Source organism: Erythrolamprus reginae, chromosome 3 (assembly GCF_031021105.1).
Source record: "Erythrolamprus reginae isolate rEryReg1 chromosome 3, rEryReg1.hap1, whole genome shotgun sequence".
NCBI lineage: Eukaryota > Metazoa > Chordata > Lepidosauria > Squamata > Dipsadidae > Erythrolamprus > Erythrolamprus reginae.
The window spans coordinates 98,671,566-98,690,855 of record NC_091952.1 but is presented as its reverse complement, the minus strand read 5'-3'; the positions used below and the strand labels follow the sequence as shown (position 1 = coordinate 98,690,855).

The window sequence follows — 19,290 nt, the reverse complement described above, 5'->3', positions numbered from 1 at the left end:
TATTTTGGTGGGTTTCCATAACATCATGATATGCTTTTGGATTGGCTGAGGGTGGCTAGGAGTGAGGGCATCGAACTTCAGTGGTTCTCTTCCTTCCTCAATGGCTGATTTCAGGCAGTGTTCTGTTGTGGTGGATAGGTCTAGCCTTAGTTCTCTGCTTTGTGGGATGCCACAGGACTCTATTCTCACCCCAAACTATTTAGCATCTAGACGAAACCACTGGACAAGGTCATTCATAGGAACACAGTTAAGAACAATCAATATGCTGACGAAAACTGGCCATTCAAGCAATACCACTAAGTGCTTTTCTAGTACCTGGAGTCTGTGTAGGTTTGACAAGCTTCAGCTCAACCTGACAAGACTGAATGGCTTTGAGGGCATTCCAAGATCTAGAGATCTTGCATTGTTAATTCGGGTTAGGATAATAGTCCTCCAGAAAGAATTAGTGTGCTATTTGGGACTCCTGAGTGTTACTTGAGGACCAGGTGGCAGGCATGGCTGGCCGGGAGGAGTGAGTGGGAGTGTTGTTTGCAGAAATATATCACGTGAACCAGTTATACGTCTTCCTAGAATGGGGAGGTATTGTTCACAGCCACTCACAACTTACTCACTGGTTGGAGTCATGCAATATTCTGTAAATGGGATTGCCCTTGAAAGGAATAAGGAAGTTTCAGCTACCTAGAATACAGCAGGAAACACAACACTTGATGTACCAAGGTATGTCAGATAACATTACTGTTATTTGAGCTGCCTGGCAATACATCTCCGGGTGCAATGCAAGGTGCTGGTTGTCACCTTTCAGGCCTTACATTGCAAAGTGCCAGATAGAATAGAATAGAATTGAATTGAATTGAATTGAATTGAATTGAATTGAATAGAATAGAATTGAATTGAATTGAATTTTATTGGCCAAGTGTGGTTGGACACACAAGGAATTTGTCTTGGTGCATATGCTGTCAGAGTACATAAAATAAAACATACATTTGTCAAGAATCATATGGTACAATACTTAATGATTGTCCTAGGGGTCAAATAAGCAATGAAGAAGCAATATTAATAAAAATCTTAGGATATAAGCAACAAGTTACAGTCATACAGTCAACATGGGAGGAAATGGGTGATAGGAATGATGAGAAAAACTAGTAGAATAGAAGTGCAGATTTAGTAGAAAGTCTGACAGTGTTGAGGGAATTATTTGTTAAGTAGAGTGATAGCGTTCAGGAAAAAACTGTTCTTGTGTCTAGTTGTCTTGGTGTGCAGTGCTCTGTAGCGACGTTTTGAGGGTAGGAGTTGAAACAGTTTGTATCCAGGATGTGAGGGGTCAGTAAATATTTTCCCCGCCCTCTTTTTGACTCGCAGGACCACTTATCTACCTGTCCCACCAGATGTGACAGGTTGGATATTGAATATTGGATATTCTCTGGATCCCCTCCCCACCCTTAAATTTAGATACCCTGGGTGTTATTGGTTTTCCAAAAGGCCTTAAAGACTGGGTTGTTCCATCAGTCTTTGTGGCCAGGACATTAGCAGATTTATTTATTTTATTTGGTTGGATTTCTATGCTGCTCTTCTCCACAGACTTAAATGGGTTTATTTGTTATGTGGTTCAGTGAGACAGCCTCGACTACAATAGGTTCTTTAAACTAATATTATTTTACCTGATTTTATCTTTTGATCTTTGCCCACTTCCATTGAGCAGCTGTACAAATTTGTTGAAATGGGAACAAAGCACATTAAATATTACTAACCTATGGATTTATACTTTCATATGCACCCACAACAAATCTGTATCTTCTAACATATGTTTAAGCTTTTTCTTTCATAATTAAACCTACACTAATGCAAGTATTCATCATATTCAGCCCACAGAATTATCTTTATCTTTCTTTTAATTTCAGAAATGAATATATTTTTCTGCCTTTCATTCATTAATTCATGCATTTTACATATAGTCCTTTTATATTCCAGGTTGTAATCTTCCATAAACCAAGGTCAACTGAGGCTACTATACAATTTTTAAAAATAAAATCAAGAAACAATAGAGCTACACACATTGTACTAATATAAACTTTATTTAAGACTGCACACATTACACCTAGTTTTATATTAACAAACTGAGTTATAATTTTCAACTTTAAAAGAGCTTAACTTTGTGATGACTAACTGCTGCTCAGATTTCAGAGGATATTTTTTTAAAATATATAAAAGTAAGCAGGTTGGAGCAACATCAGATTATTGGGATGAAATATAGATTCTGATCTAAGAGTCTGGATTATTGTTGTTGTATAGCTAATAAGCCAGTACATTCTGATATTTTATATGGATTTAACTATAATTGGAACTCAGCCTAGCTATGATTCAGCCTAGTTCACAAAGAGCTAGGTCAATACTTATCAAATATCAAGTTTGTTTCCAAGGTTTGATTCATATTGTCAAGGTAATTGATCAGATTGGAATCAGTCTATTAAAATTCTTGGCAGTCATTGTTAGATTTGTGTAACAAGGAGCCTAGGAGTCACTGGAGCTAGTTAACTATTTTTTTATTCTAGCTGTAGTGCGTTCAGGATGCCAGCCAGCTCCAAGGAAACCACATTTAAAGGGCTCGCTTGGAGGCAATCGACTCTGACAGTCCTTTGAAAATGCCGCTCGCATTTTGCTCAGTCAGCAGCTAGTATACAAACTCCAGCCATATTCCCACATACACAACAGTCATGATCAAGACTTCTGCAGAACAATGATGCTACACATTTTGCTACTCCACAATATAACACTATACTGTGTCCAAGAAGTGGGTTGCTCCCGATTCAGTTCGGTTCTTAGCTTCATCTACAGAATAGGATTGTTATGAGGGAAAGTTGCCGAAAAGGGTATCATATATTAGTCATCAATAGTTTCCACAATAAGAGTGACTATCATGGGCATATTTATATGCAATTGATGACTCAATTAATTTGCCGATCATGCTAGAATCTACTGTATTAACTGTATTGACAAGGCAAGGTTTTTGATTGGCCCAGTTTTTGAGGGCTGGGATTGCATCATTTCCTGACAAGTCACATATTGAATGTTTACAATATTGGACTTCTTGGAATTTTGTATGAAGAGAAGAAACTGAATGATTGTCTCCCTGTAATTTTAGGAGTTAGCAGGCACTTAACTATCAAGACAGTTTCTGTATCGAATGAGTTTGACTTAGTACTGATGGGTGTTCATTCTATCAGTGGAGGAAGAGACAATCAACTGCTGAGTCTTAAAAACAAGGCAACAATTAAAAAGAGCAAAGCAGTGAAAGTCTATGCAGTTCCTTGAAAATGAAAGGGCACTAAATCAATGAACCAATTGCAGCCTGTGCTCTTGCTATATAAGAACAATAAACTCAATAAACTCAAAGACTCTAGACCCATCCCACCCCTTAAAGCAGAGGTCCCCAACCTTTTTTGCACCAGGGACCGGCTTTAAGCTAGACCAGTTTTCCATGGCCCGGGGGGGGGGGCTTTGGTCAAATGGGGGTGGGGTTATGGAGGGGTGGAGCTTAGTGACGCAGCCCTCCACACTTCTCCACAGGGCGGGGAGAATCAGGAGGCTCCTTTGGCGGCTGGGGGCTGCCTGGCTTTGTGATTTTGGCTGGGGGGGGAGATAGGAAGGTCCTACTTCTCCCCCCCCAGCCAAAAATTCAAAGCCTATCTGCTGGATACGGGCGATGAGTGGGACAGAGCGGCCCGGAAGCCTCTTGCAGCAGCTGCCACAGCCACCGGCTTCGGCGCCGCTCGTCCCGCTCATTGCCCGTATCCAGCAGATAGGCTTTGAGTTTTTGGCTGGGGGGGAGAAGTAGGACCTTCCTATCTCCCCCCCCCCAGCCAAAATCACAAAGCCAGGCAGCCCCCAGCTGCCAAAGGAGCCTCCTGATTCTCCCCGCCCTGCCCGACGCCCCACCCTGTCCTGCATAATGTCCTCTGCCGGGAGGGCAGCGGCACCGCGGACCAGCTGGAAAACCCCAACGGCCCGGTCCCGGTCCGCGGACCGGCGGTTGGGGACCTCTGCCTTAAAGGACCAAACAACATAGACCATAATGATGAATCAGTCAAAGTCAACCTCTTTAACACCTTCTTCAGCTCAGTATTTGTTAACAACAATGGCCCATGCCCAACATTTCCTAATCGCACCACAAATAACCTCAATGATCTTACACAAATTGATTTTACAGAAGATAACGTTAGAAAGGCATTACACAACCTAAAACCATCTTTATCTATCGGACCAGATGGACTATGTGCATACTTCTTTAAAAAGCTCTCCTCCACCTTGGCTGAACCTCTGAGCATAATTTTTAATAAATATTTCAGTACTAGCTCCCTACCCACACTATTAGGGTCACTTGCCACAGTCATCCCTTTCTTCAAAAAAGGAGATCCAAGCAACGTTGAAAATTATAGACCTATCTCTTTGTGTTGTGTCACCTGCAAAGTTATGGAATCAATCATAAAGCAATCCATTACACTCCACCTTGAAGCTAATAACCTACTTTCCAATAAACAATTTGGTTTCAGAAAAAAAATTATCCTGTAATCTACAACTCTTACACTGTAAAAACAATTGGACCACTCAACTTGACCAAGGTAATCCAATCCTATATCAACTTTTGCAAAGTCTTTGAGTCAGTTGTCCACCACAAACTTCTTCTGAAACTCAAATCCTACGGCATCTCTAGTCTACTACACAATTGGTTAACAGCATTCCTATCTAACAGAAAACAAGTGGTCAAAATAGGAAGTGCCACTTCTCTTCCTGCTCCTGTTAACAGTGGTGTCCCTCCAGGTAGTGTTTTAGGATCCACACTATTCATATTATACATAAACGATCTTTGTGATTGGATCACTAGCAATTGCGTTCTCTTTGCAGATGATGTCAAACTATTTAATACCACCGACAATGCTACTACCCTGCAAAAAGACCTTGACCACGTAGCAGAATGGTCTAAAACCTAGCAACTTCAAATCTCCACCACTAAATGCTCTGTGTTACACATTGGTAAAAATAATCAGAATACTAAATATAAACTTGGAGGAATTGAACTTATTGATAACCCTCAATCTGTCAAAGACCTTGGAGTACTCATATCCAATGACCTAAGTCCTAGAGCCCACTGCAACAACATTGCCAAAAAGGCTTTAAGAGTTGTTAACCTAATCCTTCGCAGCTTCTTCTCTGGTAATTTTGAACTGCTATCAAGAACTTACAAAACATTTGTCAGACCAATCCTAGAATACAGCTCGCCTGTATGGAACCCACATTGCATATCTGACATCAACACAACTGACAGAGTCCAGAAATATTTCACAAGAAGAGTCCTTCATTCCTCTTCTCACAACAAAATACCTTACTCCGCCAGACTTGAAATTCTTGGTTTAGACAACTTACAACTCCTTTGTCTCTGTTCCGACTTAATTATAGTTCATAAAATTATATACCAAAATGTCCTACCTGTTAACGACTACTTCACCTTCAACCGCAACAACACATGAGCACGAAATCAATTTAAACTAAAAAATACGACTTCAACAACAGAGTAATCAACGCCTGGAATGCACTACCTGATTCTGTGGTTTCTACTCCTAACCGCAAAACCTTTAACCTTAGACTATCTACAATTGACCTCTCCCCCTTTCTAAGAGGTCTGTAAGGGGCGTGCATAAGCGCACCACTGTGCCTACCGTCCCTGTCCTATTGTCTTCTTTTGTTACTTTTTATCATTACTTATCTAATGTTTTATTTGTACAAATTATCACCCTATAATTGTTTGACAAAATAAATAAATAAATAAATGAATAAAATAAACATCCCTCAGGTTCCTGTCATTGATGGATGTATTACCGGACTCCATAGTGTCATCCCCAAACACCCAACACTTTACCCTTAGATTATCTATGGTTGACCTATCCAGATTCCTAAGAGGTCAGTAAGGGGCGAGTACAAGTGCACTAGAGTGCCTTCCGTCCCCTGTCCTATTGCTCTCCTATATCTCCTATACCTTTCTTCTATTCCTATATCTCTTCTTCTATTCCTTCATTGATATGCTCTATTACTATACCTTCTTTTCTATTATTTCTTAGATATATTTTACTATGAGTATCTCCTCTATAACTTTCAGCATGTATTTTATTTATTTATTTATTTATTTATTTATTTATTTATTCATTCATTCATTCATTCATTCATTCATTCATTCATTCATTCAATTTTTATGCCGCCCTTCTCCTTAGACTCAGGGTGGCTTACAACATGTTAGAAATAGCACTTTTTAACAGAGCCAGCATATTGCCCCCACAATCCGGGTCCTCATTTTACCCACCTCAGAAGGATGGAAGGCTGAGTCAACCTTGAGCCAGTGATGAGATTTGAACTGCTGACCTTCAGATCTACAGTCAGCTTCAGTGGCCTGCAGTATAGCACTCTACCTGCTGCGCCACCCTGGCTCATTTTACTATTTGTATATAAATATATACCCACTAAAACCCTCATTGTGTATTGGACAAAATAAATAAATAAATGTTGTTGACCCAAGCTTCTAACTGGCTTTTAGACTCTTGATTTCTGTTAACAATTCTAGGCCTGAACTTCTGAATTATCAGGTCAGGTTTCCTCTCCTAACTGCCAATGACTTATTTCTCTCTGTTCCAGGCAAGGAATCTTTGATGAGTCTCTCATTGCATATTTGCTACTAACTGATTTACTAACCCTCAGCCTATGTAATTGCTATTTCTATGTTAATTTGCTCCTAATTTAGAATAGTTGGGGCATCTGCTGGTGATGTCCTATGGAAAGTACTGGCAAGTTCCTGTAATCACCCATGCAGTTGCATTATGCACCAGTTTGTACTCTTCAAGAGTAGCCACACTGCAGAAGTTCATGAAGGGAGATGAGCAAGATAGGAATAGCCATAAGAATGAGAAGCTGTGCAAAGGACTTCATGGCCATGGCTGCCACCTGCTCCTATGGAGTGGTGATTCCAGGAAAACACCAACAGTTCATACAAGTTCTGTTTGAGGCGATGAAGTCTCACCCAGAACAAGAACTAACAAGTCCCTGGATCCAGGAGGATGAAAATCAAAGCCATACAGTCTTGTTAGGGTTGAGATGAAGCCTGTTGCTCACTAAATTGGAACAAGGCAAATTGGCAATTTCACCAATGATTAGTGGAATTCCCAGAATTCAATAGCCATCCTTCAACAGTGTACAACATTCCTCCTAAGCAAAAGAAGCAAGATGAAGACAGTCAAGCTATCTGACATACTGACAAAAAGTATCAGAGTAGTAGCAGAAAGTCCAAACCAGGCTTATGCCAAACTTGGCATAAGCCTTTCCAAAATGAGACAGTGCAGTTAAATAAGAATGTGTATTATGCTGTACAGTAGGAAGAAACTATTAAAATAGTGGATTACTCTCTATTAGTCTGAAGGTGCAATTCTCTGCTTATATTTGCCATAATTTAATTTTAGTGCTGCTTTCTTCTGTCTAAACTTTCCATGTCTTTGTACCTTGTACTTCTCAAGTAGCTGTTTGTGGTTAACATAATTAACATCTCTACCCTGAGAAACTGTGTCATTCAACTTAATTCCCATAGGCCCAGATGCCAACCACCAGCCTTTGGTTTGCCAATCTCTTGTCTTTTTTTGCAAAATTGGTATACATCAAATTCCAATTACACGAATTTTTATTAACATGTTGTGCTAGTCTGTGACATTCTCTGTCTCTGCCTAATGAGATGATGTGCTTGTGAACATATCCAATTTCTCACTGACTTGGTTTTGTTTTTACATGAACTTTGTCCAATCAGCAACTTTTTGTGTGAAAATCCTGACAACACTAAATTATTTTGGTCTACTAATTGCAAGATAATGTAATTAAAGCATGAGAGTCCAGGTTCCCACCTTCCCTTACAGAAACTATAGGTTTAGTATTATATAGATTCACTGGCAATGACATGTTTAGAAGCCTTACTGAAACAAAGTCAGCTTGGTATATTTTTACCACCAAAATGCTCAGTTTATAGAATGTTCATATAGAGATTTATTAAGTTAAAAGGATATATGTGCATTTATTTAGTCAGGCTTGATTCAGCTTTTCTTAACAAAAAAAAAATGAATTGCAGAGGGGTGTTATCACAGCAGAGTACTTAATCGGATTAATCCAAAACTTGTAGAAATCCTGGAAGGCTGGCTAAGGGAACTTTCCTACTTATTGTTCCATTGTATTGCCTTTAATTTCTTTTTCATTTTTGACAAGGCCATGGGGCTTTGTTATCACTGCAGTTTGAGACAAATATTAATAGAAAGATACCTCTGAGAGTCCTATATTTTGGGACTCCAGTCCTTATGAGTTTCTAAAAGGATTTAAGACATTGTGATCTTCATGCCTATTCTCAAAGAATATTGTAAACTAACAACTGAATGAGAATATAGCTCAGATTTCAGTTGTGACACAAAGTTTAGTTTTCCCACAAACATAGTAGATGTAGTTACAGCTGAGCTGAGCAACTGTGTTGTCATATGAGATATGCAACATGCGCACAAACTCTTGGCATCTGTTCCCATATGTTTGTTTCAGTACATAAGACAAACCTGCATGCCAAGATACACATGAAAAATCAATTCATAGTATATTATCCTATACTTTGGATTAAACAGTGGTCTCTAGGATTCAAAAATGACTTGATGGTGCATAACCAATCAATCAATTATATCAAACATCTCATTGGGTTGAGAAGGAAGCAATTCATCCCGAGACTGATTTCCTTGATCTACTAAACTCATCCATAACAAGCAACCAAAATGAGGAAAGTTTTTCTATTTCATTGTTGGATGAGCCTAAGAACAACAGGAAAAGTTACCAGCCAAATATGTTACATTTAGTTTATTTCCCTCCTTTGTTACTTTGATAAATAACTCAAGACAGCAAACATACCTAATATGCCTTTCTCTTCCTATTTTTCTCACAAGAGCAACCCTGTGATGTGAGTTGGGCTGAGAGAAAGTGACTAATCTAAAGACACTCCGCTGGTTTTCATGCTAAAACGGGACTAGTACATCCAATCTACTGTTTCTAGCCTAGAATATACTGGGCTATGTATACATTATGTACAGCAGTTCAGGGGGTTGTTGTTTTTTGTTTGTTTGTTTTTTTGTGATGCAAGGAAGTTGATACAACCTGTTATTATTTATTTATTTTGTCCAATACACAATTAGGGTTTTAGTGGGTATATATCTATATACATTGTTCTGTCTGGGTGCCCCCAGACTTCAACACCAACTGGAAAAAGCAGCCAGACACGCTGGTAAAAGCAAAAGCACTTTATAGTTTGAAAAATAAACACAGAGAAAAACCTGTTCTTCCCAACAGGCAGGCTATGAGGCTTCACAGCAAAGTCCTGCCGGCCAGACAATACAGCAGACTTCTTGCTGGCACACCCACCACTGTAGAGAATAAGCCCCCACGCCTTTCCCCCCAAGGTTTCAGCCTTCAAGGCCACAAGTCAGAATCAGAGACGCCAAAGATCACAGCCAGGTCCCAGGACTCCCAAAGATACTACTCCACAAGACAGGAAGGGTGGGTCTGCCTTTTCAGCCTTTCTGGGGAGAATCACACCCAAACCCAGCTGTTACCTATTTAGGACTGGAAGTACCTGGCTAATTGTCCCCTTCGTTGTTCTGCTCTTCTCTGCCTGTGATCGATGATGGCTTGAGCATTTTCATCTAAGGACTCCAGGCTGCTTGCTGGGGAGAGCTCCACCCCGGGGACTCTGGCTGTTCTCCCTCTCCCTCAGCCTGATATTCCTCCTCCCCTTCTGCCTGGCCCTCCTCCTCCTCCTCCTGTTCCTCATCCTCCCCCTCTGAGCAGGGAGCCGGCAGAGGTTCAGCCGTTCCCTGAGGAGCCTCAGACGGAATCACAACAATACATATAGTAAAATACATGATGAAGGTTATAGAGGAGATACTCATAGTAAAATATATCTAAGAAATAATAGAAAAGAAGGTATAGTAATAGAACATATCAATGAAAGAATACAAGAAGAGATATAGGAATAGAAGAAAGGTATAGGAGATATAGGAGAGCAATAGGACAGGGGATGGAAGGCACTCTAGTGCACTTGTACTCGCTCCTTACTGACCTCTTAGGAATCTGGATAGGTCAACCATAGATAATCTAAGGATAAAGTGTTGGGGGTTTGGGGATGACACTATGGAGTCCGGTAATGAGTTCCCTGGAGTTCCCTGGAGGCTCAGGACTTTTTTGGCTTGTTCCATTGGCAGCTAGAACTGGAAAATACTCTGGAGGAGGCTATAGTGCCATGATGGCGAACATATGACAGGAATACCACAGGTGTAATGTGGAGCCATATCTGCAGGCCTATGAGCCATTGGTCTAGTTCAGTTCCAGCATGCAGGGATGCGCCGACCAGCTGATTTTCATGCCACGCCAACCACTCTCCTTCCAAGAGTCTCCACATAGCCTGTCTTGGATGCCAGGTAAGTACAGGGCTCATGCAGAGGCTCTGGGGGAGTGTATTCGGACACTAGAGGGCATCCAGGGGGGCAGGGAAGGCCATTTTTGCCCTCTCAGGCTACAGGAAATACTCTTTTTTATATATATAAATTTTTTAATTAATTTTAAATGTTAAGACATACAAACTACATACATACAACATAAAAAACAGTGTCCTGTGAAGGTGCACCCATCACCTGACAACATACATATATACCCCACCACCAATTGGAGGGTCTGTACTAACATCTTTAATATTCTTCTAAGCTGGAATATGCATTCTATTTACATATCAAAGAGTGATTCTAATTTATTCTTTATGGCTAGATCACAAATTCTACTTGTCATATAACCTCTCACCATTTCCCATTGTTCCATCAGTTTTTTCAATTTATTTTCGTGATACAGATTTATCTTTAACTCCATAATTTCAAAGCAAATGTGGTCCACCATGTACCCATACCAATTCTGTACCGTCCATTTTGCTACTTCTTTCCAACCCAATACAATTACTGCTTGGGCGCTTTCCAATGCTGCTACTTTTATTTCTTTAAATTCTCTTAAGTCTCCCTTTTTTACCAGTACTGCTATTTCTTTTGTAATTGTCCAATTAATATTTAACATCCTGTTCATTTCATCTTGCACTACTTTCCAAAATTTCTGTACTACTGAGCACTCCCAGAACATATGCATAAAAACTCCTCTCTCTTGGCATCCATGCCAACAGGTGCCTTTCCCCTTCTTCTGAAAATATGCAAGTTGTGTTGGTGTATAATACCACTTATGTAAAATTTTCCTTCTCATTTCTCTAACTCTTGTATTCTTTATTTTCTGTATATTTTCAACTATATCCTTCATCTCTCTTTCATCTATTTGTACTTCATTTTGCCACCATCTAGTTAATCCTTTTCTCATACTCTCTTCCGCCTGTGATAACATTCTGTATATATTACTCGCTTGTGCTTTTATATCATCCCATTTTTCTTTTAATATTTTTTCCAGTTGAGTTTCTTCTTTTAATAATGTTTCTTTATTCTCCCCTTTGTTCAATTGTTTGCTTATTGCATTTATCTGCAACCATCTCTGTTGGCCCAACCACCTTTCTAAACAAATTCTGCTGACTCTTCCATCCTTCTCATATAACTGTTCTATTCTGGTTATCCCTTTATCATTCAATTCCTTTATAATTTTATTTAAATTAATTTCGTTATCTCTATTTAATACATACAAAGTTGACAACTTTGATCTTTGTATTCCCATTTTCCCCTGCCACTGCAGGAAATACTCTTGAACCTGGGGAGGGGGAAAAATAGGCCTACCAGAAGGGTCAATCACACATGCACAGAGGTGCATAGTGCATGACAGGGTGTTGAATTATGGGCGTGGGCACTTGCACATGTGCTATTGCGTGTGCACATACACACACTTTTGGCAACCGAGGAAAAAGAGGTTCGCTATCACTGGTATTTTTCGCTTTGAAATATATATATCCTTTTTCAATGAGGATACACTAAATTGCACTGATTGCTTAGGTTGACCATCTTCATGAAGACCAAGATGGGGGAAGTACATCTGGTGGTCCTATTAGGCCTCTTCTGTAATGTTACATCCATGGTGTTCTTTAGACCCAGTGGTTCTCAACCTTTCTAATGCCATGACCCCTAATAGAGTTCCTCATGTTGTGGTAACCCTCAACCATAAATCTTGTGACAATTCTCCCAACAGAGCTTTAAGCTGATTGGCAGGAAGGTCAGAGGGACACCCCCACTGTAAACACTTGATTGGTCAGATTGTAAAAATATGTTCCAAGGCACCAGAATAGAAGCTTTAGTTCCTAACACCATCAGAAGTTTGTCTTTTCCCAGGGTCTTAGGTGACCCCTGTGAAACAGTCGTTCCACCCAAAGGGGTCCTGACCCCCAGGTTGAGAACCACTGTTCTAGATTGTCCACAAGGATTGGGAGGCAGAGGTATTATTTTACAGTGGTTTCAGTCCTAGTTGGTGAATGGGGAAAATGCCACTTGAACCTTTGAAAAAGCTACATTCAGAGTTTAAGCTTCTTTTAGGGAGAAAAATGTGCATCTTATACTCCGAAAAATATAACTTCACTGCATGTATCGCATTAATCCTTCCAGAAATCACATCTCCTCCCAATTTTTCGGAAACATAATTGTTCCACTTTAACCAAAATCTTCATCAAGCACAATTAAAGTTCAGTGTAAAACATGTTATGGATTTCTGCAAAAAGAAAATGTAATATGCAGTTTTTCTTAAAGTCAAGTAACTGACCTAATATAGATGACAATCAAGCTTAGAATTCCCAGGTGATGAATAGAGGCAGTTTAAGTTTCTTCCCCAGTTGAATGACTTATGTAATAATATGTTCTGTATCTATTTCCTCTAGAGAGGAGTTAACAAGTCATAAATGGATGAGTAACGGGAATTATAAGCAGGGATAGAAAAATGGAATAACGAATGTGAAAAGAGGATGTTATATTCCATTTACCATTATTTTACATTCATATACAACCCCCCCACTCCACTCAAAATGTACAATACAAAAATAACATTGAGATGAATTATTATAGAAAAGTATTACTTTCTTCCTTTAGTCACACCGACTACCCACTCTATGCAGCTCCAAACAGAAATAACATTACTTGAATATGTCAAAGCAGAAGTGGTATTGCTCTGGTCTCAAAATAGCCCCATTCAAATATTCTTAAATTGCCCCATTCAGTGTACAGTACACATATGGTACAAAGTTTGAGTTTTGACAAAGAAATGTTTACCTACAAATCTCCGTTTTGAAAATGTGGATTTACTGCACTTATTAAAAAGGGAGATTAAATTTCTGTCTAAAATATTTATGAATTTAGGGGGGAATCCTCTTAATAACCATAAAATAATAAACCTATGAATGGGCAGGAGATGACACGTGGATGAAAAATGAGTACTTAGCTGCTTCCTCTTTTCACTCCTCCATCAAAAGATGATGATGATTATTATTATTATTTATTAAATTTGTATGCCGCCCCTCTCCATAGACTCGTAGATTATGGCAATTGAGAGCCTTCATTATCCATAGAAATCTTCTATACAAATGAGGACTTTGGAAAAAACAGGATGCATCATCGGTGGAAAACTTCCACAAAGATTCATTTTATTAATTCCATAGACAAATTCTATCCACTCAAGCTCCACATGTCAAAAAGGAGTGAAACTAGCATCCTGAAGTTCTAAGCTTACTTTCCTGAAAGTAAAAATTGCAGAACTCTTACCTCACTATAGTAAACATGAATTTCATTGCTAAGTGAAGCAGCTGCTAAGTGAAACCATGTCTGTCTGTCAAGTGTGGAAATCAGGAAACACAAGCAGTTCAAGTGAATATAAGCAGTGATGGGTTGCTACCAGTATGGTCCAATTCTATGAAGCGGTGGTAGCAGGAGTCTCTGTCCACGCCACTCCAGACACTTCGGCACATGCACAGAAGCTTCTACGCATGCACAGAAGTGTTGTGCATAAGCACCAGCACACACAGGAACAAGTAGCGATGGGATTTAGAACCCATCACTGAATATAAGGATTTATTGCAAGCCACAGAAATCTGTACTACTAATGTCAGAGCAAAGTGGCATTCGATAAGAGTCAGTGGAATTCAAGGCGGGCTGGACTTAGATTTCTTGTGGGTGAGAAGGGACTAGAAATTTATGATCATTTGACCCTGATAATCTTACTTCACTTTCTTTGGTTTTACAGACCTGCAAAGGCTGTTAATGTGAGGATCAGTTGCAATGATACCTTTTCACCAGTTTCATAATTGCAAACAGTCTCTGTGCAAGGCAGTCACTAAATGAGGACTATTTGTACACAAAGGAGCTTTTCTCCAGTTTCATTTCTAGTTTGCATGGGTTTAATAGAGCCATTAAATACAGGAGTATTTGTTGGGGATTATGGGATGAAGCCTTTCTGCTGTATCTATATTTCTGCAAATGTTATCATTGCTACATCAGTCTCCCAAAACTATATGTCTACTATATGGCCACAGAGTATCTCTTTGCTGCTATCCAGATACTTTAAGCCAAGTTCTTGTAGCTTTATTTATTTAACAAATATATAACAGTAGCTGTCCATTTACCAGGAGGTACTCTTGGTGGCAAACAAAACTGAAAACACATACTGTAATTAAAACTATTTAAGTAGGGAAAATCATAATTGAAGCTTAAAATAAATTCACTGCAGTATGCCAGTCCCATGAACCTCCTGGCTCCAGTAAAAAGTCAGAAGTCAGACACACCTAATTGATATGATTAGTGTTGGGAGAACCCAACGAAGTTCGGGTTCGGCACCCGAATTTTAAAAAAACTTTCGAGTTCGGCGCTCAGGAAAGCGCCGGGAAGCGCCGCTGGCCAGCTGTCACCTTCCGGAACAGCCGGGGCGCTTCCCAGTGCTCTCCCAAACCCGAACTTGTGGGTTCAGCATTCGGGAGACCGCCAAGAAGCGCCCCAGTTGTTTCTGAAGGTGACAGCTGGGTGGCGGCACTTCCCAGAACAGCCGGGGAGCTGTTGGCCGGTCGGTAGGTGCAAAAGGAGGTGGGGAATCCCACGAGGGTATTCTGGGGGCGGAGCTTTGACATAACTGAGACGTCCTTCCTGGAGTCCCCATTTCAGATGGCCAGGAAGGACGTCTCAGTGACGTCAAAGCTCCGCCCCTGGAATCTCCTCGTGGGATTCCCCACCTCCTTTTTCACCTCCCGACTGGCTGACAGCTCCCCGACTGCTTCGGAAGGTGACAGCTGGGCGGCGGCGCTTCCTGGTGCTCTCCCAAACCCAAACCTGAACTTTTGCAAAACTTTTACAAAAAATTCGGGTTCGGGTCCGGTATACTGAACCACGCAAAGTTCGCTATGGACCCGAACTTTGCAGGTTTGGTTCGCCCAACACTAGATATAATAGATAAATTGCAGTATGCAGAGTTTGTGTTCATCTCTCTCTCTTTCTCTCTCTCTCTCCCTCCCTCCCTCCCCCCTCTCCCCCCCCTTTGGCTCAAATACTGTTCTGAGGAAAATGTCTAATAAATAAGGTATAATAAATAATCTGTTTTTTCCAATATCTATTTTATTATTAGTTTCAAAACTGAAAGCAGCATGAAAGAGTGCAATCTCTCTGTCTCTCACATTCAGACAGAGCCCTAATCATTAATCTCTACAGTAACTCTGCCAAGTTGCCAAAGATTGGTATTTGTAGCTATATGCAGTAGCACAGGCAGTGGGAACCAAACACCAAGAATTTTGTTTCCCAGTTAAATAGGAGGTAAAGTATTAATCCCTGTCATCCCTAGGTGTAGTTCAGCAGTTCAGACCTCACCACCGGCTCAAGGTTGACTCAGCCTTCCATCCTTCTGAGGTGGGTAAAACGAGGACCCAGATTGTTGGGGGCAATATGCCGATTCTGTAAACCGCTTAGAGAGGGCTGTGAAAGCACGATGAAGCGGTACATAAGTCTAAATGCTAAATGCTATTGCTAACCCAGGACTTGGTGGCACCATTCTTTCCCAACAGGGAGCCCATCATCACTATGCCTGAAGTTCAGCACCATCATTAAAAGCGATACTCTCCTCACTGCCTACCTCACTTGCGGGCGTCTGCCAGGCCTTTAAGCACAATTACATGATCAAATTCCTATAGGAGTTATGTCAAGTACTTATAATGCAATTATTCTGCTTCAATACACAGCTAGTGCAGTTCATGACAAGGAAGGGAAGGAGGCGATGGGAAGGGACAGGAAGAATTTGATGGAGAAGGCTGCAAAGCCTTCGTCTAGATAATTACCAACTCTGCTTGCCCACCACAGATTTACTCTGTCAGAAGCTTAATTTCTGTTGTAAACTTATATGCCTTGTGAGTTCCTGCTTGGCCAATATTTTGACAGCAGCTGTACAAGTTTATAGAGCATGCCATATAGCCAAGGTAAAAAAAGAAAGAAAGAAAAAATATCTACTCAAATGCAGGTATTTAACTGATTCTTTCAACTTACACTATGATTATAAGCAACGGTGATTGTTCTGAAAGAATGATAAGGACCCTTTTCAGCAACTGAAAAAGGGTGAAATTATATAGTAGCTTTTCAATAGAATTGATGTAATGACACAATACCACAAAATGGGACATTAATTTGCAGGGTGGGATTTTATTACCCAGTAAGTGGACGCTGGCAGACAAATGATTTGTCAACACGGAAAGATCTGTGGCTTAGATGAATCAGTGTCAATAACTTTTGTCTGGAAATTAGTAGTATATTGCAAAAAATAAATGTTATTTGAACTGATAAGATTTGGAAATTGGATGCAAATCTGGTGTTACTATATCAAAAGTTATGGTTAAAAGAAGGAGAAGCATTTTATTTTATATAATGCATGAGGGTATGAGAATTCAAATGTAATGCTCATACAAGATGCAGTGAGAAATGGAATGAAATGAAATGAGTCAATTGTAACCAATTAGAAATAATATCCAATAGAGTAATTCTGCACCAGCCCTCTCATTCCTCATTTGTCTTTACTCACGTTGTACAGCACTGTAGTCCATCCTTCCATGGTGATGCACTGGAAGACGGTCAACACAGCAAAAAGGATGTTATCAAACTGAGTTATTCCATCATTGGGACCAATCCAGTCTCTGCATTCATAACCTGCAGGGCATCCCTGCACCCCACAGGGATGTGGCGGGTCCAGCTCTTGTAATTCACCTGCAGTCAGACAGAGATGAAACCATATTTTTAAGGCACACATACATATATACATATATGTTTTAGTAGATTTTCTCGTGTATATGTATGTAGATTGTTCTGAGTTCGGGTGTTGCCCGAAACTTCAGCCTGATGACGGTGAATGTGATTTCACGAAAACATCACATAGACATGCAAAATATTACACGGGGCAGAAATATTACACGAACTCAGAACAATCTACATATACATATATATATATATATATATATATATATATATATATACATACATACATCCACACACACGCGCACACACACACACACATATATATATATTTGACACAAAAATATGTAACCCTTCCCTGGTGCAGAGCTGAAGGGATTGGATACTGTAGCCTAGAGGATAATTCCCTGCCTTACAAGGCAAAGGTTGCAGGTTCAAGTCCCAGTGAGTATGGCTAGCTGATGAGGCCAAAATAAGGCCGAAATAAATCTATTCTAGTCTCCCTTAATTTTCAAATTCAGCAAAAAAACAAACAAACATGTCACATATATATGTATATAAAGGAGCAATGTTGACCAAGGACATTACAGTAAAATAGGAAGCTTCTATATGCACTTATTGTATTTATATTTTACCTTTTCCTTGAATAGCACAAGGTGAAGAACATGAGGATATCCCCTACCCCCAATTTACCAGTGCAAAAACACTGTGAAGTAGGCTGTATTGAGAAAGAACAATAAGCCCAAAATTATCCAGCCAACCAGTCCAAGTCTAGCATTGTAGTGTCTGAATGACACTTGAGTATCTCTAGTTCCTCTGTTCCAGGAAAGTTTGGGTTCATTGCATTGTGATCAGTTAGGTAAGTTATCAAGGGTGTTCACACTGCCAAGATTCAAGGAACTGCTGATTTTTGACATCCTCAGCTCCTAGCTTCTTGCTTACCATTATGATCGTGAAATGGTAGAAGCAGTAGTATGATCTTTCCACCTGACCATTGTACTGATCTTTTCTTCATAGTTATAGAGTATTGATGGCTATCAGGAAAAATAATGACCCTAAAGGTGAGCATATATAAGCATGTTCTGCTTCTGGCCATTACTTTTGATCATTGTTTATTCCTAAGGTAAGTACAGTGATCCCTCTATTATCGCGAGGGTTCCGTTCCAAGACCCCTCGCGATAATCGATTTTTCGGGATGTAGGGTTGCGGAAGTAAAAACACCATCTGCGCATGTGCGCCCTTTTTTTTCTATGGCCGCGCATGCGTAGATGGTGCTTCCGAGCAGATCAGCTGCTGGGCGGCCGAAGGAACCTTCCCTGGGTCTTCCCCCTCTTGCTGGCGGGCGGGCGAGCGGCGGGCATCAGCGAGGAGCCGGGGTTTCCCCTTTGCGTGGGCGGCCGGGAAGACCCAGGTTGGGGGTTCGGGGGGGTGCTGGGAAGCCCCCCAGGCCGGCTGCGACCTTTTAAAACAGCCGCGCCGCTTCCCAGCTGAGTCCTGAAGCCAAACGCGGAAGTGGGTTTTTTTTAATTAATATTTTTTTAAAAATTGCGATATAGCGTTTCGCGAAGATCGAGATCGCGAAACTCAAGGGATCACTGTAAATAGCAAATGCCCCCACTTCCCAGTTCTGCTATGCTGCCTCCTTGTGATGGTGTGATGGGTTCTTGAGATGACAAACGCATCGTGTCTCTTCAAGGAGGTTGAGCAAAACCTAGCATTAAATTTTGTTCCCAAATCTAGCAATTAACTTTGGCAATGAGGAAAGGGAACCATTTTTTTAAAATGGTGGGAAAATATAGACCTCTCCCAAGTATAGACATCTCTCTTGGTGTGCCCTGACACCTGATAATTTACCAAACTCTTTTAGCTTAAATAATTGGAATAAATAATTAAAATTTTAAATTAAATTAAGGAAAAAAGTTGCCAGAAAGATGTACATGGAAATAAGTGGAAAGAAGAATAACAAATAAGAAACAGTGATACAGATTAGGTTCCTTCATGTAGGCAGTGATGGGCTCCT

General features: G+C 40.3%; 1 protein-coding gene across 1 annotated transcript in view; it reads right to left on the bottom strand.

Annotated features, from left to right (window-relative positions):
* The window catches only part of CACNA1E (calcium voltage-gated channel subunit alpha1 E), a 377,710-nt gene that overhangs the window by 233,269 nt on the left and 125,151 nt on the right, over positions 1-19,290 (bottom strand). Inside the window, exon 6 of the mRNA XM_070746282.1 lies at positions 17,104-17,285. Within this exon, the coding sequence (XP_070602383.1) occupies positions 17,104-17,285 (182 nt within the window). The remainder of the gene's footprint in view (positions 1-17,103; positions 17,286-19,290) is intronic.